Source organism: Sciurus vulgaris (assembly GCF_902686455.1).
Source record: "Sciurus vulgaris genome assembly, chromosome: 11".
In the NCBI taxonomy this organism is placed as follows: Eukaryota; Metazoa; Chordata; class Mammalia; order Rodentia; family Sciuridae; genus Sciurus; species Sciurus vulgaris.
The window spans coordinates 10,131,821-10,157,730 of record NC_136472.1 but is presented as its reverse complement, the minus strand read 5'-3'; the positions used below and the strand labels follow the sequence as shown (position 1 = coordinate 10,157,730).

Here is a 25,910-nt window from a genome sequence, read left to right as displayed (position 1 = left end):
GGAGGGGGAATTGGATACATTCTAGATTCTTCCAGAAGCTCACAATTTTCTTAACAGGGCCATTGAGAGAGGGAGGCAAGGGAAGGAAAAGAGGCATTCTCTTTTTGCAGTGCCAGTAGGTTTTTCCTCGATGTGAAATTTCCAGCACTTTCAGGCAGTTACCGGTTTGGGGCCTGATGCTGTCCACAACAGCTGAGATGACCGCGCCTGCAGCCTTTGCTCCTTCCATCAGGGCGTGCTCCACCTGCAAAGCACAGCGGGTCGGCAGGGCTGTCAGCACCCACTCTAGCCTGGCACTCTCTGCTGCCGCCACCCACCCCCATTCCCCTCAGGAAACCAGCCTGCCCGGAGTCTTTTCCCAGATAAGGAACCAGCCCTGTGGGTTCCTGTGGGTTCCTGTGGGGGAACCTCAGAGCCAGGGAGGGGAACTCACTTGGACAGAACTGCAAAGTAAACTAAATATCCAAGGTTAGCCCTGGACTTGGACCCCTGACTTCTGGGCCCAGAATTCCTCAGAAGGCCCCAATCGTGGCCTCAATCCTTGGGGTCTTTCTTCACATACATATGCTCATGGGATGGGAGATCCCTCACGTCAGAGCCCACCTGGCCCCTGGCACTGGGGGAGCACACAGAATGGAGTGCAGGAGCAGAGGGTGCAGAGACCAGAGGAGGGAGCCCAGGAAGCAACAAGGGGACGGGGAGCAGGTTGGAGGCCTGGCCAATGCTCACTGACAGGAGACCAAGAGTAGGATTTGAGCCCAGTCTGTTCAGAGATCATAAAAAAACAGAAGAAAAAATGGAAAAAATTGTTGATCCACCTTTAAACCTTGATGTTTTGCATCCATGTAAAAGGGAACGATACACACTTCCTCCGTTTGATATCATGAGGTTTTATCAAGGGTCAGCTACTAACAAGAGCAGCTCAAATTCTTACAGATACATGGGCTTCCCAGATCTCTCGTGCGTGTACTGTATGCCCACATTTAATTCATCAAGGGGGTGGGAGTATCACACGGCCAAATGCAACAGAGAGACAGGCTGGCAGGTACCAGAGAAGAGCCAGCAAGTGGCACATCATGCCCCTAAGATCCACAACCAGGTTCTGCAGAGGCTCAGTATGCAAGAACACTGGCCCAATGGCCTGATAAATTGGTCGTTCAAGAAAAGCTGGAATCCAGATCTCTTAATGCAAAATTTCTATATTTTTCAATGTTGGCAAGTAACTTTAAAAATACATAACAACAACAGATCATCCAAAATGGGACCAGCAGTCTGCAACTTTAACAATACGGCATCTACCTCATTCTGTCCCATTTTGGAAAGGAAGACACAGTCTCAGACGTGGAGCAACTAGACAGAGAGGCCACCCTGTTACTGGGCTGAGCTGGGACTCCCCCCCGGGGGTTTCCCCATCAGCCCAGCACTTTTCCTGCACCTCCCTGGGGAACGGAGGTGGGGATACTTCCTGAACCACACGGTCCTGTGAAACCAGAAAGCCCAGCTAGCACAGATAGTATAATGAAGCCAGTGAGGCCGTCCCCATCCCTGATGAGTTGACAGAGCCCAAGAAAGCTCTAGGAGAAGCCACCATCGGAGCAAGCAGAGCCCCACCTGCTGGCTCCTGTGCACGCCGTATCTGAGGTCGTTGACGAAATGCTCACAGTTCCCTTCGATCAGGCTGTACTGCACGATCTTGTTGACCATGTTCTTGGTGCGCTGGATGATCCTGTCCACCGGCAGGGGCACGTAGGTCCCGTCCAGTTTGTTGTTGATCTTCCAGGAACACCCCTGCAGCACATCCTCCAGGCGGCTATATTTCACGACTGCGCGGTTGCTAAAGACAGAGGTGATGCTGCCAACCTCAAATTCCTCACCTAGAGAGCAAAAGGGAAATAAAGAAAAAGTGGGAAGGCGGCTGGGGGGGGGGGGGCAGGGGTGGCGCTGGCTCAGCCAACCGCTTGGGGGGGTGTGGATCAGACGAACCCCAAGGACCCTCTTTCCAGAGAAGCCTTTTGCCTGCACTCTACACTCCCACGAGAATCTTTTAATATCCATTCCAGACTGACCCGACCAAGCCTGAGGACTTGATTCTTGCTTCCTAACCAGAGTTCACTAATCTCTACCCTCTGGGTAGTGTCAGCTTCTGGGTAAGGGGTGGTCACACTCACAATCGCATGCCTCCCTCTGTGTGGCCACTGAAGGGGCACAGGTGGGGCAAGGCTGTGAATGTCCACTTTCAAGAGTGCCGGCCCAGAGTCCCTGGACCTTTATCTCTAGTCAAACATGGGGATTTTCACAAAGGGTTTGTTTGCAAATGGGCTACACAGCTTTGAAAAAAAAGACATGTGAAAGCTGCTGCCTTATGATAATTAAATCCTTGGCAGGGATAGAGAATCAGAGGGTAAAGAAACTGCTGAAGGCCAGTGCATGGTCATTTTAAAAAACAGCTGGAAGAGAGGACTCTGAATGTTCTCACAAAAACAAATGATAAATGTTTGAGGTACTGGATATGTTAATTACCCTGATGCAATAATTACGCATTGTGCACATGTATCAAAACACCACACTGTACCCCATAAGTATCTACCATTAATGTGTCATTTACAAATGAAACCAGAAAAAAGGGTTTTTGCTGCAACTACTTGGAAAGGCAAACCCATTGCAAGTTGTCCAAGAGCATGAACTCTTGTTCTTCCCTTTATGGATCTGAAGGAAATGTGCTGACTTTCTAAGATCCAGGGGTAGGCAATTCAACATCCGGGAACAGAGATGGCAGAATTCATTTTCACAGATAGATCTGAGGGAGTGCGTAACTGTTAACCATCTCTTTGTTTATGAACCGAGTCTGGAAAGGAGAGGTGGAGAGGAGTTCTTCCATTCTTCAGTTAGGCTCCTAGACAGGGAGGGAGGACAGGAAATGGGGGCAGGAAGTGGGTGGGGCTGAGAAGAGAGGTAGGTGGCCAGAGAGGGACTCAGCTCCGAGGGAAGGTCCCAGCAAGGTGAGAGACTGAACCAAAGCAAAAGGACAGCAGGTGGGGATGAGCCTCCACAACAGGCTGTGGCCAAAGGCCTGGGCACAGTATTCTTTGGTAATTTCATTCTGAACAGGCAAGACTTACACAGGACGCAAAATTCAAAAAATTCAAAAGGTGTTGTAGAGTAGTGTCAGAGTAACTTCCTCCCCCACCTCCAACCTTGTCCCCTGGGTCTCATCTCCTGAGGCCACCACTGTGCAATTCAGTTTTGTTTCCCATCCTGTTCCAGTACCTCTCCGCTCAAATCTCCACTAAACTTCAATTCACTACAAGTTCAACTTGAGGCTGGAGTTAATGCTGCTTTGAGAAGAGATGAGCCCTGGTCTACATTTGGGGTGGAGCATCCTGGGGCACACTGCAGCCACAGGACTGCAAGGTGAGGAGCAGGTGTCATGGGTGATCAGGAGCAGGAAGCAGCATTTGGGGACAACAGGAAGCAAGTGAGATGTAAGCATCCCCCCTCTCGGGGTATTCACAGAAATATGAGGAAGGAGGTTGAACTGCTGTTGGTACAGAATGGAGGCTCACATTCTTAAATCTGTACTCTGAGAGGGTGCTCTAGAGGGCCAGGGAACTCGGGGACACTCTGTATTTGTGTCCCTCTCAGGCTAGACACTCGGTGGCTACCGCTGAACAAAGACCAAACTCTACTTCACAGTTAATGAAGGTCCAAGAATGTTCCAGGGTGTTTTTGCCAAAGAAAGGCAGTAGCTGAGGAACACAGCAATTGATTCTACTTCTACTTATACTGATAACAGCAATGTCACTATTCCGGTAGTGCATTCTCTTACTCGGGGGAGCCAGATGGACCACACAGTCATCTTCTACGTAAATGGCCCAGTGCTCATAGCCAATTCGAAAAATCTCAATTAGGTCTCCGGGTCTGGGTCTTGGTTTGACCTGTAATAGGGGGAAAGAAAGAAAGATAAACTGCACACACCCAAGGAACTCCCAAGACCCCTCTGGGAGATGAGTGAGCTACCGGTCAGCTTATAGATCCCCTCCCTGAAGTTTGTCTCTCAACAGAAAGAAACTCAAGCTGGAAGAAGCTCACAGAAGACTGCTGGACCCTCTCCCCGCTACCATCCACGTGACCAAGCTGTCAGAGCTGTCTGCACCCGCGATCACGCACGACCTCGGCTCCACAAGCACAGTGTACCCCCTAGTGAGTAGCTGGGCTACTTGCAGCATTTCCCCTTTGACGTGCGCATGCTGTGCTTCATGGGTAGAAGGCCCGCAGGGGTACTGCAAGAGGAGGGGCCCTGCAGAGTTTGGGGCCAGGAAAGGCAGGACACTGGCAAGTGGTATGAGGACGGCTGACCAGTGGTATGAGGTAGAGCTCTGCCTCAGCAGGGAGCCCTCGGCCCTATCCACCCTGCAGTCTTGACCTGGTCATAACGCTTCTGGAGTCCACTCAACGGGGAAACCAGGCCTGCTTGCACACAGACTGCACACCAGCTCCAGCCTGGCAAGATCAGTGAACCCCGTTATCAAGGGAGTTGGGTCACATCTCCCCGACAAGCTCTGAACCTCTTCTGCAGGTGTCCCTCCTTGAGTACTCTCCCTCAGCCCTGGGAGACCCTCATTTTCTTTAATCATGGTTTCATAATTCTTAAAACTCCTCCTGTTTAACTACAGCGTGGCTTCTATCTCCTGATTGGACCCAAACTACCAATAGACTGTCAAAGAGGAGAGAGTGTCCATCTAACAGGGATTCTGTGTGTGTGTGTTTGTGTGTGCGCGCTCGCACGCGCACGCACGCACATTCCTAATTTTGTCAATTTGAGTTCTTTCTCTCTATCTATCTAAAGATTTGTCAATTTTATATTTTCAAAGAACTAGTTTGTGGCTCTGCTGATCATTTTTCTCTTCCTTTGTTTTCTATGTCATTGGTTTTTGTTCCAATAACTATTTTCTTCTTTGTCATTGCTTTGGGTTTAGTTTACTTTCCAGCCCCTCCATCCCAGTTTCCTAAGGCAGGAGATTATTGATTTGAGTCCTTCTTTTCTAATAGAGGTATTTACAGTTATAAATATTCTCCTAAGCACTGCATTTCATAAAACTTCATGTTTTGTTTTCACTTTCATTCAGCTCAAAGTATTTTCTAACGTCTCTGCTTCTTTTTTGACCCATGAGTTATTTAGAACTGTTTTATTAATTTCCAAATACTATGATTTCCCAAACTGATATGCTGTTATTGGCTTCTAACTTCTAATTTCATGCAATCAAATAAAATATTTTGTATTATTTCAGTCCCTTTAAGTTTACAGAGACTCGTCTTATGGTGTAGAATATGGTCTAGCCTGAAAAACATTCATGGACACTTGTGATGAAGTTCTGCTGTTATCACTAAGTGTCAGGACAAGCTGGACTGTTGCTCAGATTTTCTATGTTCTCATTGATTTCTTGTGTAGTTGTTCTGTCCATTATTGAGAGTGGGATGTCGAAGTTCCCAAACTATTATGTCTGAATTGCCTATTTCTTCCTTTAATTCTATCAGGTTTTGCTTCACGCACTATAGGGTTATGTTGCTGGGTGACCCTATGTTCATAACTGTTATATCTTTCCAGGGATTTAATCTTCTGTCATTATAAACTGTCCCTCTTTCTCTCATAATATTCTGACACTCCTGCTGTAGTTACCATTTACATCTTTTTATATCCTTTTACTTTCAACCCATTTGTGACTTTGCATCCAAACTTTGCATGGGATATAAGTTGACCTTGTGCTACCAAGTCAGATGACCTCGCTTCTTTTGAAACATTTAATAAAATGGATTTACATTTGTCTTTTTGCTATTGGTTTTCTATAAATTGCATGTCTATTTTTTTTTGTTCCTCCAATAATCTTTTACCAACTTTTTTGTATTAAATGCATACATATCTTCTAATGTATCACTTTAATCTCCGTTGAATTTTTATATTTTTTAATTATCCTTTTGCTGATTGCTCTGTGGGTTGTTACAATATGCATCTTTACTTATCACTAGCTACTTTAGGTTAATATTAACTGAATCCAGTAAAGTGTAGGAACTTTGCTCTGGTCTCGCTCCTTTCCCTCCCATCTCCCTTGTTCTATTATTGTCGGACATATCTACATATGTTGTAAACCCAATATCATGTTAGAAATATCATTTTATACAAACTTCCATTTTTTAAATTAAGGGAGGAGGGACATACATATTATATATACATGTACATGTACATATACATGTATTTCATATTAACTACATATCTGTCCTCTCTGGTGCTACTTCTTCCCATCTAGTTTCATATCCTGATTTGAACTACTGGGTCCTCCCTGCTTTGCACTACTGTTACCACATTTATTACATCTTTGCACGCTAGAAGACCAAGAATAGAACTGATAATTATTATTTCCTCCAATTTCCTTTTAAATTAGCTTCATGCTCTTTTATAACGTAATAACCTTTCTGGTACTGTGATGGTGTGGATCTGGAATGTCCACCAAAGGCTCATGTGTGGAAGGCGTGGTCGTCCGTGCAGCAGTGTTCAAAGGTGGGACTTTGGGGAAGTGACTGGCTCATGAGGGCTCTAACCTCATTAGTGGATTAATCCATTGGTGATTTCATAGCTGAATGACTATTAGGAGGTAGAATCAGTTGGAGAATGTAGGTCCCTGGGGCATGTCCTAGAGGGGTATAGCTTGTCCCTGGAGCTGGTCTCTCTCCCTTCTCTCTCCTCTCCTCGCTGGCTGCCATGAGCTGAACAGTGTCGCCCTGCCACACCCTTCAGCCATCAGGTCCTGCCGTGCCCCAGGTCCACAGCCGTGGGGTCAGCTGAGCATGGACCGAAACCTCTAAAACCGTAAGGCAAAATAAATCTTTTCTCCCTTGAACAGTTTCTAGTAGGCATTTTGTTAGAGACAGAAAACTATACAGGTGCTCTGCATTTCTTCATGTGGATTAGAATTACTCAGGTCAGGCTGCCTGCAATCTTGGCCTTCCATGATCCTTTGCACTGAGATAACCACTGTTTTCAACAGGATCTCCGCCCATGGAACTTTCCACACTGTGCTCCTAACAAAGTCACTTTCCTCCCAGGCCACTGTCAGTGCTCCCGCTGTGCCCCACCCACCCAGGGCGCTCCGAAACCCTGCAGGCCTCTGCTGTTCTTTCTGAGATTCTGAGTTCAGGAGACCTTCTCCAGTTAAGCTTCTTGAGTACTGTACGCTTTTGACCAAACTTCCAGACTCTTTAAGTGGTGCCTTGAGCGATTCTGTCAGGCTTTACTTTGGCTTTGTGGGGAGAGGATGTGCTAGGATCTGTACTTCGCTATTCCAGAAATCCTGCAGTCTGTGGGAGGATGACTTTTTATGGGAACAAAGCAGACGGTGTTCACCACAATACTTCAGAGAAGGAATCGAGGCCAAGAGAAATTAAGAGATTTTCCCAAAGTCACGTAACACAACCCCGACCAGAACTAGGTCCTAGCCAAACCAAATCTTAAATGGGAAATGTAGTGGCAGGCTAGCACCCGCTAGAGGGCCCCCCAAGCCAAGCTTCTCACCCAGAAAGGAAAAATACAGTACAGAATTGAAAATGGATTTCATTTTCTTTTGCCATAGGACCAGGAAAAGAGAAGTGGATGTAGCCCTCCCTAAACTCAGGAAGGTGTATGTCTGGGAGCTCAGGGTTGTGAGGACAGCATGCAATGGTGACACTGATCAGAAGTGACACGATGGTGGCAAATGGCCAGTGATGGATACGGAGAGGCAAAGGCAGCAAGAAAAAGTCACAAGAGGGGAAGAGCAGAGGAGAGCTTCCTCATCCTTTGTGAGAATATTAAAAAGCAGCAAGTAGCAAATTGAGAAGATTCTCCTTGTGATTCAAATGTTAATAAGAATGTATCATTTTAAGCAACTGCCTCTGCCTTGATAAATAGCAGAGAGATCTAAAAGCAATGTTTTAAAATGTCCATGAGGAAGTCTGAATCCCACCCATTTTGAAACTCTTTTTTAAAAATGAACACAAGGGTCACAGTGGCTCATGCCTGTAATCCCCGCTGCTCAGGAGGCTGAGGCAGGAGGAGTGCAAGTTCAAATCCAGCCTTGGCAACTTTGCGAGACTGTAAGCAACTTAGCAAGACCCTGTCTCTAAATAGAAAATCAAAAGGTCTGGGGATGTGGCTCAGTGGTAAAGTGCCCCTGGGTTCTATCCCGGTACCAAAAAACAAAAAAAAAAAAAAAAATCAACATGGGTTCAAATTTTGCACATGCTGATGCAGGTAAATAGTTGAATTGCCTTTAATATATAATTTAAGTACATATAGCTCTTTGATTCATGGATTTTCTAATTAGTTTTTCCATTTGCACGAAGGTAAACTGAGAGGGGAAGATAACTTGCTCTGGTTTAATGTCATTAACTGGACATAGGCACTGAGCCAAGGCCATTTCTACCCGCTATACACATGATACCCAAAAGCCGGTAGGCCTGTCCTCACTGACATGGTTGCCTAAAGGCCACTAATATCTCAGTCCTGACTCTGGATGAGAAAATAAGAAAGGTCCAGGGGCAAAGGAGGAGCAATTTGTGTAGATGCAGGTTCAGAAGCTCAAATCAAATTCAGCCCTTTCTGGCACCGACCAGGATGGAGGCGGAGGTGGCAACAGCAAAGCCATGGGGACGGCTTTGCTGAGTCAGCCCACGGGACACCCAGGTGATACGTGTTACCCTTGAGCCCGACCCCCACCTGACCTCGCTCTGCTGAGTGGCAAACCCCAGCACCCACGTGAGTCCTGCCCGTGCCACTCCCCTCCACCGGCCAGCGACTTCCCACAGCACCCACGGCACAAGAAGAAGCCAGCCATCTGAAGATCCCTCTTGGTCTTTCCTGGCATGAACCTAGTCAATGGGTAAGCAGTGCTGGTCTAGGCCAGGGGGAAAACTAGTGAAAACCGACTTCCTGCCATGCGGGATGGAGACAAGCTTTGTGGGACAGGGAATAGAAAGCCCAGGGACTGGGGGCGGGGAGCCAGTTTGAGGAGTTGAAGGACTTCTCTTTCTTTAAACACTCTCTCACCTGCATATTGCCCCTTGGTGGGGCAGTGAGGTCAAAACTGAACCAGATGCACAGACTTTGGATTCATCGAGTTACCCACTCTAAGTTTTCTCCCACATGTGAACTGATCGTATCAGCCTGGTTCTCATCTCGATTCCATCTTGGGATCACAGTGGCGCTGTGAGAGGGTCTGAAGGGCCTGGAGTATGGCCTGGGTGCGGAGTTTCAAGCCCTGCCACGGGTGATAGTGAATGCGGTCGAGGTCACCCTGCTCTGGAGACTCTTTCGGGTTCCCCTCCTTCTCTTTACTGTCCCATCTTCCTGGCCTTTTTGTGAATCACAGAACCTATTGGGCCTCCAGTCCCACCGGACACTCCAGTCTTCAATTCCAGGGTAAGGTTTTCTGGACTTCTCCTCTCCTGGGAATAAGCTGTTACTTCAAAACCCTCCATTTGTGAGCTATTTATTGCCTTTGCCCAGGCTGGCAGCTCAGCTCTGGCCCTTGTCCCCTAAGCGGGTGCCCACTTGGAAAAACTGGTCTTACATAAGGCCCCCTGGGTAAAAACGGGCTCTGGACGTACTATAAATTCAACAGGTGTGGTGCAGAGAAAGCGGGGGAGAGTTTTTTTCTGCCTGTAGCAAGTGACAGGGAAGCAGGTCAAAGATCACAAAGGTCGTTATTTTCAATTCCTGGGACTAAAAATATGAAGCCTCTGGGCTGTTTCTGGAACACACTGACTCCTGGCTCAATCCCTGACCAGGCACTGGAGCAGATGCAGAAAGCTAAAAGCAGAAGAAAATCCTCTGTTAGGAACTCTGCTTTCAGATGATCCTGATTCAAATGATATCTCAGAAGTGAACCTGGGGCCTCAAAAGTCGACATGACAGAAAATATAAAATATGCATAAGAATAGTTCCCCACCCAGCCCTCAGTACCACTTTCCGCAGTTGTCCTCTGCAGTCACCACCGTCCCAAACTGTTGGATGGAAATTTCCAAATTCCATGCAATTTAAATTGCCTGCTGTTCTGAGCAGCATGTCAGATGAGACTGGGAGTAGAAAGGGAGCGGACTCTGGTGGAGACTGAGGTCTTTCTAGTGTGGACTCACCAGGAGACAGAAGGTGAGAAACCAACCGGAGGCAGGAGGCAGACAACTCTGCAGGTGCTGGTTGTGAAGGGAGGAGACACAGGGGGAAATATGGGATCCACGGGGCCTGGGGGTGGGGGCGTCTCCTAGACAGGAGAAACAGCCGCAGGGTAAAACCTGGAATGAGGCTCCGGCAGAGGCGGGGACATGGCAGATGGTAGAGAAGGAAAGGTAATCGGCACCAAAGGAGTCCTGGGGAAGAAAGAAGAGGGGCCAAGATCAAGAGCGTGTTGAGGAGTCAGCCTTCATAGACAGAGAGCTCAGGGAGGGCCGCTCTCAAGACAGAGGTGTATTCTCGTGAGTTGCTCACAGCCTCTCCTGACCTTCTCCTCCCGACTTCCTTCAGCCACACAAAATGCTCCCAGCCAGTCAGTCTCTGTGCTGCCCTCCAGGTGGACGATCTCCCAGATCGTCCGTCACAGGATTTTCTTCTCCGTGCCTTTGAGATCCCAGCCTGGGTCTGACTTCAGAGAGGTCTCTCCCCACCATGCAGTCCAGAAGCCATCGACTGGGTGGCTTGAACAACAGACATTTACTTCCCTGCTGTTCTGGAAGCTGGGAAGTCCAAGATCAAGGTGCAGCAAGGCAGGTGTCGTTCTGAGGACTCTCAGAGAGCTACTGTCTCACCGTGAACTCACGTGGCCTCTTCTTCCCGTGTGTCCACAGAGGGCGGGTGGGGAAGAGAGAGAGGGCTCCTTGGTGTTTCCTCCATCTCCCTCTCCCTCCTCCCCCCCCCCTCCCTCTTTTGTACCAATTGTTTTTCTAAAGGACACTAGTCCTATCAGCTTGCCCCCTCCCCATGACCTTGTTCACCCTTCACTACTTCCTCACTCCAAATGCAGCCGCACTGATGGCTGCGGCTTCACGCACGGATTCTGGAGGAGACACACATATGGAGTGCCTGCCACCACCTCCGGGCTGGATGTGGAAAACCAGGGGAGAGCAGTTCTGGCAACACAGAAAGCCCCGAGGACAGGAGGAGAGAAAAGGCTGGCTCATCAGAGGAAGGCAGAGAAACAGAGGAGGCTGGGGTGGCTGGTGCAGGTGAGCCGGGGGAGGAAGACGGAGATGATGCAGGATGCAGGGAAGAGAAAGGAAAAGGCAGAGGATGTGGGGGTGGGGTGGGCCTAGATCCATGTCCAGAAATCTCTAAGGCTTCACTTCCGGAAAAGAGCAGGTGTTCCTCACATACTGGGAGGACAAGAAGCCTTCATTTCATCTGCCCTTCTCTCTTGGTATGAATTTGTCCTCTACAAAAAGCACTAATTGTATGCATTTTAAAGGGGAGTATATGGCTTGGTGGCAGCAGCAGAAACAGGAGTCCAATAGTTGAAGGGCTGCCATCTGGGGCTGCAGAGCCGCCTGGGAGAACCAGGAACATGAGAGAAGGTAAAACCAGCACACCCGTCAGACACCTGCAGAGACACAGAGCAGCCTGAAGGGATCTGCCACCATGGGCTTTAGTCACGATACTCCACAATAGAGAAAAGTAACCAAACCATGTGTCCGAGTTATACGGGGTCCCCTGTGGGGAGCTGGTAATCATGCTGCTTTCCCCCCTTTTACTGTAAGTTCTTATTTTCTTCCCTGTTTCCCCAGATAATCCGGGAGGACCTGGAGAACAAGGACGAGAACATCCTTCCAAAACTCTGCTGAACTAAAAACCACAAAGCAGCAATGCCACGGACGCCCCGTCTCATGGTTAAGTCAGATCCTTTCACCTCTTACTTCATGTTTTGCCAGTAATATGTTGTTCTACAGATCTACTCTATGCTTATAAGGTTACCAAGTGGAATTCCACAGCCAACCCTTAAAAATGCATGTCTTTACAAAAATTCTCCGAAGAAGTCAGGAAGCGTTGAGAGGCAATGGCCACCCTGCAGCTATGGTAACTTTCTGCATCATAAAACTTGCTGAAGAAGTTAACGTGATATGGTTAAACTGAAAACATTTATCAGAACGCAGACCTTTTGCTATGCCATACGGAGGCCCTGTGAATATTCTTAACTTGTTCTGTCCTCTGTTAATTTAAATCGGTCCTCGGAAAAAATCGTTTGAACAAATGGTCTTGAAACATGCTAGAAATTGTTGGGGTATCCTGTGAAAATTCCCTCCTGGGAGAACCTGAAACTCTCATTGGTTGTTGAGCTCGATAATTCATTAGTTTGACAATAATGTTGTAATGACTGACATCTCTATAATTCTAAACCATCAGTCTACAGACTCAATTGATGCTTTCCTCTTCTATCGCATAATGAGAACTAAAAACCCATGACTGCTAGAATGACTATCTTTCCAAAGAGATCAGGAGTCCAATATCATTTCAAAGAAAACAATCTCAGGACCATGGTGAGCCCAGCAGTACCTGTACAGTCAAGTTCTTCGGCAGATCCTGAGTCCCTGCAATCATATCTCATGAAAACTACTGCTTGAGGACCCCTTACAAAACACTGGGTCCAAGCCCTTCATATTCCTTATAATCACAAGTCTCTTAAAAAGATACTACATAACATATATTATAATTATAAACATGTATATCTCCAAGGGATCTGAAAACATGTCTCCATAAAAACTTGTACATGAACGTCATAGCAGTTTATTCATAGTAATCAAAAGGTGGACACAACCCACATGTCCATCAACTAATAAGTGGATAAACAAAGTGTATATACATCCAATAGAATACTATTTGCCAATAAAAACCAACGAAGTATGATCCATGCCAAAGCATAGATGGATCTTACAGGCATTATGCCAAGTAAAAAAAGACAGTCACCAAAATTCACATATTGATTCTCCATGCATGAAATGTCCAGAATAAGTAAACCCCAAGGACCAAAACCAAAAAAATAAAAATAAAAATACAACAACAACAAAACAACTCAAGAATTTTTTTAAAGTTTTTTAAGTTGGAGATGGACACAATACCTTTATTTTATTTATTTATTTTTATGTGGTGCTGAGGATCGAACCCAGTGCCTCACACATGCTAGGCGAGTACTCTATCGCTGAGCCACAACCCCAGCCCTCAAACAAGAATTAAAATAATAAAATACAAGTAGTTCTAGCCAATAGGATATAAATACAGTAAAATAGAATCACAAGAAATACTAAAAACGTCATCAAAAATAAGAGAGAGCAAACAAAAAACAGATGAAATAGCAAATAAACAATGAGATGATAGGCTTAAATCTAACCATATCAATGGTCATATTGAAGTATTGGAATAAGTACCCCAATTAAAAGATTTTTAGACTGGGTTACAAAAGTAAAACCCAACTTTATGCTGTCTACAAAAAAAAAAAAAAAAAAAAAAAAAAAAAAAAAAAAAAAAACCACTTTAAATATAAAAGCATAAATTGGTTAAAAGTCAAGATTCAGGTACCTTGCTAACACTCATCAAAGAAAGGTGGAGTGATTACGTAAACATCAAGCAAAGTAGATTTCAAAGCAATGACCATTATGAGGAATGAAGAAGGTAATTTCATAAAGATAATGGGGTGAATTCATCAAGAATAAATAACAATCTCAAATGCTTACATGGTGCTCTGGTTTGGATATGATTTAATTGTGTCCCCTCACCAGAAGGATGGTGTGATTGAAGCTTGCTCCTGGGGGGAGCTATGTGGCTTAGTGGGAGACGCTTGGGTCACTGCAGGAGAGCTCCTGGAAGGGACCCATCTGGAACCCCTTCAGTTCTCAAAAGAAGATTGTTACAAAAGTACAACCCTGGCTCCGGCTCTCTCTGCACCCCTGGTTTGAGACTACTCATCCTACAACACTCCAACCATAATGAGATGCCACACTTCACCCTCTCTTGAGGCCAAATCACTGGGGACACCTGCTATTGAACTTTGAGCCTCCCACGCTGTAAGCTAAATAAACCTCTCTTCTTCATAAGCTGGCTGCCTCAGGTACCTCATTGTTGTAAGGTAAAGCTGACTCATATACATACCTAACAACAGTCCATCACAATTAAGAGTAAACAGCATTGTGCAGAGAAATAAACAAATCACAATTATAGTCAGAAATGTTAATACTCCTGAGTAATAAAACTGATAGAAAATGTAAACTGAAGGCATGAATAACACTATGAACTTGTTTGCCTTAATTAATATTTATAGAACATTCTCTCCAATAATAAAACACAGGTTTTTCTCAAGATCTAATAGAATGCTTACCAAATGCTACAATTGAGGCCATAAAACAAGGCTCAATAAATTTAAATGGATTTATGTGATTCAAAGTACACTTTCTGACCACAACAGAATAAATCATAAATTAATAGCAGAAAGATATTTCAAAAAATTTCAAGCCTTTGAAAATTAAATCTTTTGCATAACCAATGGGTCAATGAAGAAATCAAAAGGGGAAAAAGGAAGTACTTTGAACAAAAATGAAAACACATATATGAAAACTTAGGAAATTTCACTAAAGGAGTGCTTTGGGGAAAAGTTTATAGCAATAAATGCCCATAATAGAAAAAGAAGGAAGGTCTGAAATGAATGACCTCTACTTCTACCTTAAAACCTTAGAAAAAGAACAAATTAAACCCAAACTAAGCAGAATGAAGAAAATAATAAAGAATAGCAAAAAGCACAGAAAACAATAAGAGAAAAATAAAATAAAGAACTAGTTGAGAAAAATCAATAAAATTGATAAAAAAAAAAAAACTATCCAAATTGATCAGGAAAAACTCTCACCAAACTGATAAGAGGGAATTCACAAAACACCAATATCAGAATGAGAGAGATGACATCACCACAGATTCTATAGATAATATGTTGTTTTTAGAAGACCATTATGGTTACAGTTTGGACTTGAATGTCCCCCACAGGTCTATGTGTTGAAGGCCTGGTCCTCAGCCATGGTGCTATGGGGAGGTGGTGGATCCTTTAGTAAGTGGGGCTTAGTGAAAGGAAGTGAGGTCATGAGGTATGCCCTAGAATAGGGATGTTAGGACTCCAGCCCTTCCCTGTCTTTCTCTTTGTTTCTTGGCTCTCACGGCCTCCTCTTCCACCATGAAGTACTGTGCTGCCACAGGCCCAAAGCAACAAGGACAAGAGATTATGGGCTGAAATCTCTGAAACCATGAGCCAAATAAACTTTTCCTCCTTTTAAGTTTATTTATCTCAGGTTACTTGTTGCAGTAACCAAAAACTGACCAGCACAATTATGAACCACTTTACACCAAAAAATTTGACAAGTTACTGTACTGAAGTGGAGAAATTCCTTGAAAGGCATAAACTATGAAAGCTCACTCAAGAAGAAATAAATAACACAAATGTCCCCATAGCTAATCAAGAAAATTGATTTTGCAGTTAATATTTTTCCCACAAAATAAACTCTAGGCCTAGATGACTTCCCTGGTAAATTCTACAAAATATTAAAGGAGGAAATCATGCCAATGTACACGAGAGAAATCATGAAGTAGGAATACTTCCAAATTTGTCTTGTAAGGTTATCATTAGCACGATAACAAAAGCAGACAATTACAAGAACATAAAATTAAAAAGATTGATATGTTTTAGGAACATAAATGCAAAAATTTGAAACAAAACTTTATAAATTGAATCAAACACTACATTAAAAAGTATAATCCATAAAGGTCACATGGAGACCAGAATTGCAAGGTTGGTGCAACGTTCAAACATCCATCAATGTTATTAAAACTGAAAAAGAAAATGTGATTACCTCAACAGGTACATAAAAAGCGTTTTTTTTTTTTTTTAATTTAACATTCATTCTTTTTTTAATTATTTTTATTTGGCTTTTAATTTTTTACAGACTGCATTTTGATTCATTGCACACAAATGGGGTACATAATTTCGTTTCTATGGTTGTACACAATGCAGATTCATAACATTCATTCTTGATTGGGAAAAAGAAAACTTCCAACAAAGAAAAGGAATTTTCCTCAATCCAATATATAGTATGTACCAAAAACCTACAATTTACATTAATTTAAACACTAAATGCTTTCCCTTTTAAGGAAATTAGACAAAGAGGGAAGGGACAAGGCGCCACAGGCGGGCGCTCCTCCTCCCTCACCCCCTGGCTCCTCCTTTCTCCTCCTTTTCTTCCTCTTTCCTTTCCCGCCGGGTCTTGTCCACTTCCCCCAACAGCGGCCTGGATTTTATGTAAAGGCAGGACTTCCCGACACCTCAGGGAAAATAGGGTGCAAGCCCAGAAACTATTTCCCCACCACCACTTGTTGAAAAACTGATTTGAAGGCGCCTCCGGGTCCAAACAAACGAAAAGTGCCAGAATTTGATGTGTCTCAAGTTTTGCGCTGGAGACCCTTCACTACTAAGTATCAAGAAAAAATACAACTGGAAACTAACCCGAACCTAATTCAAGGTCAAAATGGAACGATTTGTAGTAACAGCAGCACCTGCTGGAAACCGTTCTAAGACTGCTTTGTCTGTGACACCCCTGATGGTGTCACTGAGCTTGGAGGTGAGCTTCATGAAGGTGGAGGAAAGCTCTTCTGCACTTCTTGCAATGTGGTTCTGAATCACGTTCCCAAGTCTGCTACTAGTGACCACCTCAAGTCAAAGACTCATACCAAGAGGGAGGCAGAATTTGAAGAGCAAAATGTGAGAAAGAAGCAGAGGCCCCTCACTGCATCTCCTCAGTGCAACAGCACTGGGCAAACCGAGAAAGTCAGCGTTATCCAGGACTTTGTGAAAATGTGCCTGGAAGCCAGCATCCCCCTTGAGAAAGCTGATCGCCCAGCAGTCCGTGCTTTCCTGTCTCGCATTGTGAAGAATGGAGGCTCCATACCTAAGTCAGAGCAGCGGAGGAGAGCATATCTGCCTGATGGATATGAGAATGAGACTCAACTCCTCAGCTCACAAGATTGTTGACAAGGAGGTTACCACCGTTGTGATCAAGATAAATAATGTGGAGTGTTAAAGTTACGTGTTGATTGTGTGGTTCATTTTTATATTTATTTCATGTAAAATCATGTGATTCAGAATAGTTTTGCAATGTGTATATAGTTGCAGGCAAAAAAAGAAAAAGAAAAAAAAAAACTCACTACAAAACTTATTGTTAATTTTAGTCACCAATGGTATAAAGCAAAACTTAGATATAAGAGTGCTAGGATACCGACAGAGAAATAATAAGGAAATTGCTTTCTACACTTTTAATTTTTCCATAAAATTTTATAAGTTTATTTAGGTAAGTAGACTAGATTAGAAACAAGTTTACTTGCTTTCATTTTTATCTGCTTTGCCTCTGGTGGTGTAAGGTTTTTTTAACATGAATGGTAAACAACTGGCTAGAAAATCTGGTGAGATTTTTGTAGTGGAGATCTGGTAGCATTCTGCATAGCTGTTTGGGTGAGGAAATAGTCAGTTCTGTTAAAGGCCAACCACATTCAGAAAATGATCTCTTCCTGAATCTCCCTGTCCTGTAAGGTTGTAAAAGTAGTGTGGCCCAGCTAAGTTCTCTCCATCAGAGATCCAAATTATATTTTTAAAAAATTTAACAGCTGAAAACTTGAACCAGAGTTTAATAAAAAATTGTTAAATATTTGAAAACATTCAAGTTAAAAATGTTTATAAAACATATTTCTATTACAGAGCAGCGACAAATGATGCCCTGTGTGACTTTTAGCGCGAGTTTTCTTTGAGGTCATTTTTGCTACATATCTTCATTTAAAAAAAGAAAAAACCAAAGTGAGAAAAATACTGAACATCTTAAGTGTCTTAAAAATTTAAGTTTCTAATTCAAATTGTTAATGGCTGTCTGATTTTAGATTTTGTTTTGTTTTCATTTTTAAAAGCCTGCTACTAAAATCACTTGTCAAAATTTGAACTTTTAATTTTTCTCATGTTTGGTTATGTTAAAGTAGCACAATAATATCCTAGAGGAGTGCTCTTATTGGTAAAGCACACATTCAAGGAGACCAGCAGCAAAACCCAAAATGTGTTTTGCTTTAAGTTCCTGAAAAGAATTTGCAGGCAACCAAGTTTAATTTAAATTTTTTAATATGGTAGAAGATCTAAGAAGCTAGGAAAATAATTGAGTTATATAGAACTGTTTTTAGAATACAAAAATAAGGTTAGATATACAATCATTCCAACTTTTTGAAACTCCATGTGATTCAGACTACTCCCTATTGTTTGGGTTATTACTTTGCACTACTAGTAACTGTGTAATGGAAGACCAGGTTAGAGCACAGCAGTGATTGATGTTACACTAGAAAAATGAGTAGTTCACATTTTCTAGCAGTTATTTCTTATTTGAAGATAATTTGGGTTCTCTTTATTTTAATGTGTTCTTTCAGAACACATTCACTATATCTAGGGACATAGCCATTCTGTTAGGATTATATCATGTCCTTAGAAGACTTTTCCATCCTATAGTGGTAGGTGTATTAATATTAATGTTTCTTTACTGATTATGAACCATTCATTTCCTGAAACTGGTTACCTTTGTCTTGTGGTTAAATAAGAATGATTGTTTTAGCCTGCTCAAACTGATACAGATCCGTGAAACCATGATTGACATATGTTAGGTAACAAATGAGAATGTCCAAGAGGCATATGCTGCTTTGGAGGTAAAGTGAACGTGTGTACAGAAGCTTTCAATCTTAACTATATAGTGTGAGTGTGATGCTATCCTATTGGAAAAATAGCAAAATTTTTTTATTTTATAAGTTGTATGCATAAACATAAGATTTGTAATGTTTCATTTATAAACTGCCTTCAACACATGCTTAACTGCTAATGGTGTTTTCCCAAAGTATGGTAGTACGTCTTCCAGAATTTCACTATATGCTTACAGTAAGTAGTTCCTAGCTTGTTGAAATGTTGAATTTCTTAATTGGTTTTGTTTTTGATTATATGGGGCATATAGCAAGGCTGAAGGACATTGTAATCATTTTTACAGGGTGAAAATTTAGAAAGATTTTTGTATGAGAGCCTTTATATTTTATCCATTATCATCTTTGATTAGGGCTTCCCCCCCCTCCCCCAAACACTACTTCCAGTTAATACATTTGACCCTACCGAATTTCAGGGACCAGCAAACCTTTAAAAAGTTCTGCATCTTACCTGCTGTAATCAACTAAGTATCAGTGTGGGATTGTTCTGAAGTATTAATTGCTTAAAAGCTATTTTAAGTACACTTGTGAGATCTTCAAGCTGAAAGTTCCATGTTAAAACTTTTGCCTAAAAGAATTTGTTTGTGCGTATTAATGGAAAATACCTACAAGCAAAATAAAATTTAAGGTGGCCCAAAACAAAAGCCACAGTTTACCATTTGAGGCTTAGTCTTTGTTAGTGCTATTTTGACTCACTTCAACTGCCATTAAATGAGGCAGATAACCTTTAAACATGTTAATTTGATTCATTTACATGGAAGATTAGTTCTATAATTTCATTTAAACCTTACCTAAAATTTCTTTAGCTTCTGGTCAGCACTGATTAAAATGTGAATAGTGAAGTGGCTCTTTTTAACCTTGGTTTATATCAACCTATACTATCATAGATTTCTGAGATAAATAAAGTTCTTCTCTAGTGGTATTCTACTTGTATCCAGAATACTGTATTAATTAAAATTTTACCATGTTAAAAAAAAAAGAAATTAGACAAAGATGCTTAATAAGCATTATATAGAAGGTTCTAGCTAGCATAATTTAAGAAAAATGAATGCATCTAGATTAGAAAGGAGTGAAGCTGTCTTTATTTACATTTGATATGAACATCTGTCAAAAGTCCAATGGAATCCATCAAAGTAAGTTACTAAAGCTAATAAGTCAGTCTAACAAGGTTGAAGAATAAGAGATAAATATACAAAACTAATTCCATTTACTAGCAACAACCAAAAATCAAATTTTTATGTTAAATTTGAAGGGGGGTGGAGTACCAGGGATTGAACCCAGGGGTGCTTAACCACTGAACCTCATTTTGAGCCCTTTTTATTTTGAGACAGGGTCTTGCTAAATTGCTTAGGGCCTCACTAAATTGCCGAGGCTGGCTTTGAACTTGTAATCCTCCTGCCTCAAGCCCAAGTCACTGGGATTACAGGCGTGCACCTATAGGCCCAGTTTAAATTTTTTAAAATTCTAATATCATTCCAGTAATATTGAAAACATGAGATACTGCCCAAAGATCCACAAATATTCCAAAAGATGTAAAATATATGTACAATGAAAACTATAAAACATTGCTAATATAAATTAAACAAGATCTAAATAAAGAACACTTTTTTTAGTGGTGGGACGTTTCCATACTGTCATTGACGATTTTCTAAAGATTCAGTGAAATTTCAATCAAAATCTCAGCAGACTTTTGTTAGAACCTAGAATGGACAAAAAAATTTGAAAGTATTAAAAAAAAAAAAACAGAGTTGGAGGACTGATATTACTTGCCTTCAAGAGTTATTATAAAGCTACAGTAATCAAGATAGTGTGATATTGGCTTCTCAATAGACACACAGAATCAACAGAACAAAAACAGAGTCCAGAAGGGACCCTCAAGTATATGACAAAACACAAAGGCAATTCAATGAAGGAAAGACAGTTATTTTAACAACTGATACCAGAACAACTGTATATTCTTAAGGGAAAAAATAAACTTTGATCCATATGTCACAAAATATACAAAAGTGAATTCTGGATACATTAAAGATAGAAGGGTAAAATATAAAAAACTATAAAATATCTAGGGGAAAAAAAGAGAAATTTTTTGTCACTTTGGAATTAAACCGAGACTTCTTCAAATACAGACCAAAGACACACATTGATAAAAGAAAAAAATTGTAAATTGGGACTTCATGCAAAATTTAAAAACTTGTTCTGAAAAAGATAAGCCACAGAGAAATATATGTAAAGCATAATCTAGCGAGGGATTTATATGTAGAAATTATGAGAAATTATGAAAACATACAAACCAATAGAAAAAAAAATTGACCACAGATCTTGAATACTTTGCAAAGAAGGTATACATGGATAAACATGAAAAATATGTTCAGCAGCATTCATCATAAGAAAAATGCAAAATAAAACCATAAGAGATATTTAACATCTACTAGAATAAATGCGGATGAGGATGTGGGAAAAACTGGAACACTCAGACACTGTTTGGGAGAACGTAAAATGACACCTATCTGGAAATCAGTGAGGTAACAGACACCGGCCTTTCATAGCATCAACCCATGGAAAAGATGTACATGTCTGTACAAATCCTCATACACAAATGTTTCACAGCTGCTTTATAGTCGTAGTAACCGACAATGAGAAACAACCCAAATGCCCATCTACAGCCGAATCAATAAACAAATCAGGATACATCCATACAATGAACTAGTGCTCAGTAATTTAAAAAAAGAAGAGTACTGACAAGCAACCACAAGGCTATAACTCAAAAATAATCATTGTAAAATTCTGTGAAAGAAGATGGACAAATAGAGCACATACAACATGATTTCACTCCAATAAATCTCTAGAAAATGCGATACTGATCCACAGAGACAGAAAGAGATTGGTTGTTCCCTGGAGGTGGGGGCATGGTAGGACAAGGGAAGGCAAATATAAAGAGGCAAATAAAATTTAAAAAAAAAACTTTGGTGCTTGATGGAGATGCTCACCATTCAGTCATGGCAATGGCTTCACCATTATATACGTATGTCAAAAGCTATCAAATTACACATTTTAAATAAGTGGAATCAAATATGGATCAATTATACCATGGTAAGATTTTTTTAAAAAAAAAAAAAAAAAAAAGCATAACCAACATCCCAATCATTGTGGATTCTTATTAGATGCGATCTAAATAAAATACAGTGTAATATACAGAGTAATTTCCAGAGGGTCAAAATACTCACTCCAAGAAAGCTTGCTAGACTTACCTCAGCTGCTTGATTCATTGACTTGCCCTCCCTCTCAGCCTTGGGTGTTGAATTCAACTCTACTCTCTTCTGGGTGGGTGTGGTCTCCAGGTTAACGATGGACTTCTCTCTAAATGATTTTGCAATCACATCCTTAACAACACTATTTCACAATCATTGAGAAATCTGTGTCTCCATCACTTCAGACCTTTTTAAGACCTTGCAGTTTTGACTTGGTAGGAGACATTTCTTTCCTCCAGGCTCATTTCTGTGAAGCCAATCGCTTTCCTACAGAACAACTGCTACTTCTTGCTTTTCTGCTGACTATTTAAAATGCTAGTCATAGCCATGAGCAGCGTGAAAGTGGTCAAGTTCAAAATGGAGCCGCTGATGTCAACCCCACAGAAACAGAGCTGGCCAGACGGAGGCCACCAAGGAAGTGCTCTCGTGCACAAATTACCCAATAACAGAAACGGGGAATTCCACAAAATAACAACCTTTCATAAAGACCACTGCCACCTGGAACCAAGACTCTCTGCAGGGACGCCTGCCCAGCAACGGGCTGTCCAACTTGGATTAGCGCCACCTTGGCCCTGGAATGCCCTTATGGCTAGAGGGTATTGTTTTAAAACCGTTTATGTGATCTGCCTCATCTTCCCTTTAAGTTTCCCCTTACCCCGCTGCCTTGGAATACATTCATGGTTTCCACAGCATGTACAATAGTCCTGCTTATTCCCAAATAAACATCATTATTCTTTAGAACTGATTGATCCTCCCCTCCCCACTTCCTTCCCTCCCTTCTCTTCCCCTGCCTCTTCCCCTTCCTTCCTTCCTCCCTCTCTCTCTCTCTCTCTCTCTCTCCCCCTCTCAGTTGATGACAGTTTTCAGGGTTTCTTTTTTTATTTGTTAATTATTCTTTTTAAATATTTGCCAAAGTGATACTATAATATGGACTGAGAGGCTGCTTTTGCTAAAAGCAAAAACTTTACTTGGGCTTATGAGTGCAAACAACTTGGCATCTTGGGCTTCATTTTGCATCTGTCTCATTTGCACTGAATCAGTCGACTTGGATTCCAGCGACCGCAGGTCCGAACTGTAAACACCTTGAGATATGTGGAAACTACCCCCCCAAGCAATGGCAACGTTCTCATCGCCACCTACCATGCCCTGTGCAATCTACGATGATCCTGAGACAATGATCAACGAGACCACAGTTGATCCACAAGACTACTGGACCCTGCATACTTCTTTCTGGTACCCCTTGCTATATAATCTGGGTGCTCACATCAATTCCCCCAGAAACAGCTGGAAATAGCTCACTGGTGAAAGTTCCTTTTCTGCTTTTCCTCATTATTTTTTTTCCCATTTGGTTTCTGGGGTAAGTGGCCAGACTTGATTTGCTGGAGGCCCTTAGTGCGCCTTCTGGCCCAGGAATCAGGTAACAATATTTGCACACTAACTAAAAAAAGGAGAAAAAAAAAAAAAAACAGCACCTAAGATTTTATAATGAATTATAAAATGATCCTGAGATAATGATCAACGAGACCACTTCCCTTCTCATCCCAGGGGAAAGCCCCCTGAACTCTTCAGTTGTTTCTTCCAATAATTAACTGAGAAATCTTCTTAAGCCACACAGCACTATAGCTGTGTGAAAGCAATGTGAAAGAAATCAGCACATTTTGTCCCTTGAAACAAATGTTGCCAAAGAGAACTGAAATGGAAGACCAGATCGTGCCACTGAGATCATCTATCTGAGTGAAATATTTTGAAGTCAAAAAAAATTCCAGGTATGAATCCTACTTCTGGTGCCCGCTATTCAAACTTGAGCTAGTAAATCAATCTGCCTGAACCTTTAAAATGGGCAATATCTGCCTCACAGAGCTGTCCAGAGAGTGAAATGAGAAGGCGTGTGTACACAACCGCTCTACCACCAACTCCACTCAAAAATGGCTTGCTTTACCTTTCCCCAGGACTTGGCTCCTCTCCAGAATTACAGGTCTCTTCAACACAGGTCTTCCCCAAAATTTCAGCCACGTGGCATTTTTTTTTAAAGGAAGCAATCGTCATATTTTTAATGAAAGTGAATTGAGTCAATCTGCAAGAAAAATTCCATCATTCATTGTTGAGTGAGACCAACCAGCAACACCATAAGCCTCCTACTAAAGGGATTCAAGTTTTAGAAGTCTGGAGAAAAACCCAATGACTAGAAACCGTCGCAAGGCATGCCACAGCGAGCAGGTCCCAAGCCTATGCCATCTGTTACCAGGAACACGCCAGTCTCCTGCTCGATACTGTTGGTGGTAGGCTGACTCGCACAGAAAGCCCCTCAAGATTTGTTTTACAGAACACCCAACAAAGTCAATTCCTCTGTGAAAGAGTAGTGACCCCCTTATAAAGAGAAAAAGGTAGAGACCCTCTGATATAAAACAAATATGTCTAGTTAAGATTGACCAAACCAAAATGGGTGCAGATGAAATCACTGAGCTGTGCTGACTGTGGTAAATACAAGGACAGTACCCGAGATAAAATAATGTGGCCATGAGTTAAGGACATTGTGATCAATTCTGTGAAGCAACCCATCCCTTCAGAGGCCCCAGAAGCTGCGGTTTCAGATTTGGGTAGTCTGGCTCCCCACCAGGTGCAGCCTGAAACAGGTAAGTTGGAGCTGGCTGCTTGCACTCCTGGGGGGGGGGGGGGGGGCCGGAGGATAAAGGCCCCTCTTGTAAGCCTGCCAGGATTTTTTATGGTTTTCAACTTTAAAAACGAGTTTGCTGAAGTCACTCCCCACTACTGCCCCACTTGGAGTAGTGGTCCTGACATGTCTGTCTGTTTTCTTTTTCTTTTTTTCCTCTCTTTTCCCAAAATAAACTTTTTTTTTTTCCTACTTTAGTTTCTGGTGGTCTCACTATGTGTCGATTACGGGACCCCACAACATTTTATAAGCTTCCTCCCATCCAAAGACCCAGCCCTTTCGTACAAAGACTCACCCCTGGTGAATGCTTTCGCCCTGTTCTGACGAGTCCTGCTGAGGTTGCTTGGGCAGGAACTGGACCAGTGCTTGGGATCCCACGGACTCTTCTAATTCAGGAGGGGGAAAACGTTACTTAAGCCACAACTGCCCTCTAAGGGGCTGAAACCTGCCAGGGGAGTTCCAGCCCGTACCCTGAGCTCTGCAAGTGTGGACTTGGAGCTCAGGTCTAGAACGGTGCCTGTCTCCTGGTTCCTCAATAAATTTTCGGATAAAGGAGGTGCCCGCGGGAGCACAGCTCTCCGAAGGGGACACTTTGGGATTGTCGGGGAGAGAACCTTTGGGAGGATGAAGATAGATAGGTGAGAAGGGAGTACCCGGATGCCTGGCCCGCTTTGGTTAACTTATTTAACATGATCAAAAACCGTCTACAAGAAGGGGTCCAAAGGCACCGAGCATGCCCAACGACCTGCCAGCACTTGGAAAGCAATCCAGGAAGGCTTCCAGGCCCCCAGCTCGTGGGGAGAAGGGGCATTTCTGGGGCCGACCTGGGTGGGGCACCGCTGGACGTCCTGGCTCAGGTCGACAGTCACTTGGCCGGATGCTGGCGGGTTTTCGGGCGGGCTTGAGGCGCGGCAGAGGCAACTTGGCGAGGTGGCGCACGTACTTATCCCTCGCAGCCGGGCTCAGGCCCATCCCGCTGCTGCGGCCCCGCCGGCCCCCAGGCCTCGCAGGGGACAACGCTCCAGGCGAGTTCCCAATCGGCCGGCCGGGGGTCCGCGGAGCCGCGGGATGATGGCACTGGGGCCGGCGCGGCGAGGGACAGTGAAGGGGGGAGGGCAGAGGAGCGTGGAGCCGGGAGCGCAGCGCGCAGTAAACGGCGGCGGGCGCGCGCGCG

General features: G+C 43.0%; 1 protein-coding gene and 1 pseudogene across 2 annotated transcripts; one reads left to right on the top strand and one right to left on the bottom strand.

Annotated features, from left to right (window-relative positions):
- Positions 1-25,910, bottom strand: PLAAT5 (phospholipase A and acyltransferase 5). Its single transcript, XM_079104070.1, is given in 7 exon segments — positions 1-171; positions 173-244; positions 1,612-1,874; positions 3,827-3,935; positions 22,066-22,174; positions 24,005-24,139; positions 25,032-25,910. Coding segments are annotated over 6 exon segments (681 nt in total). The 5' UTR covers positions 24,112-24,139; positions 25,032-25,910; the 3' UTR covers positions 1-150.
- Positions 16,270-17,284, top strand: LOC306639586 (CGG triplet repeat-binding protein 1-like; annotated as a pseudogene). The gene has a single exon. The product of its transcript is annotated as a CGG triplet repeat-binding protein 1-like (transcript).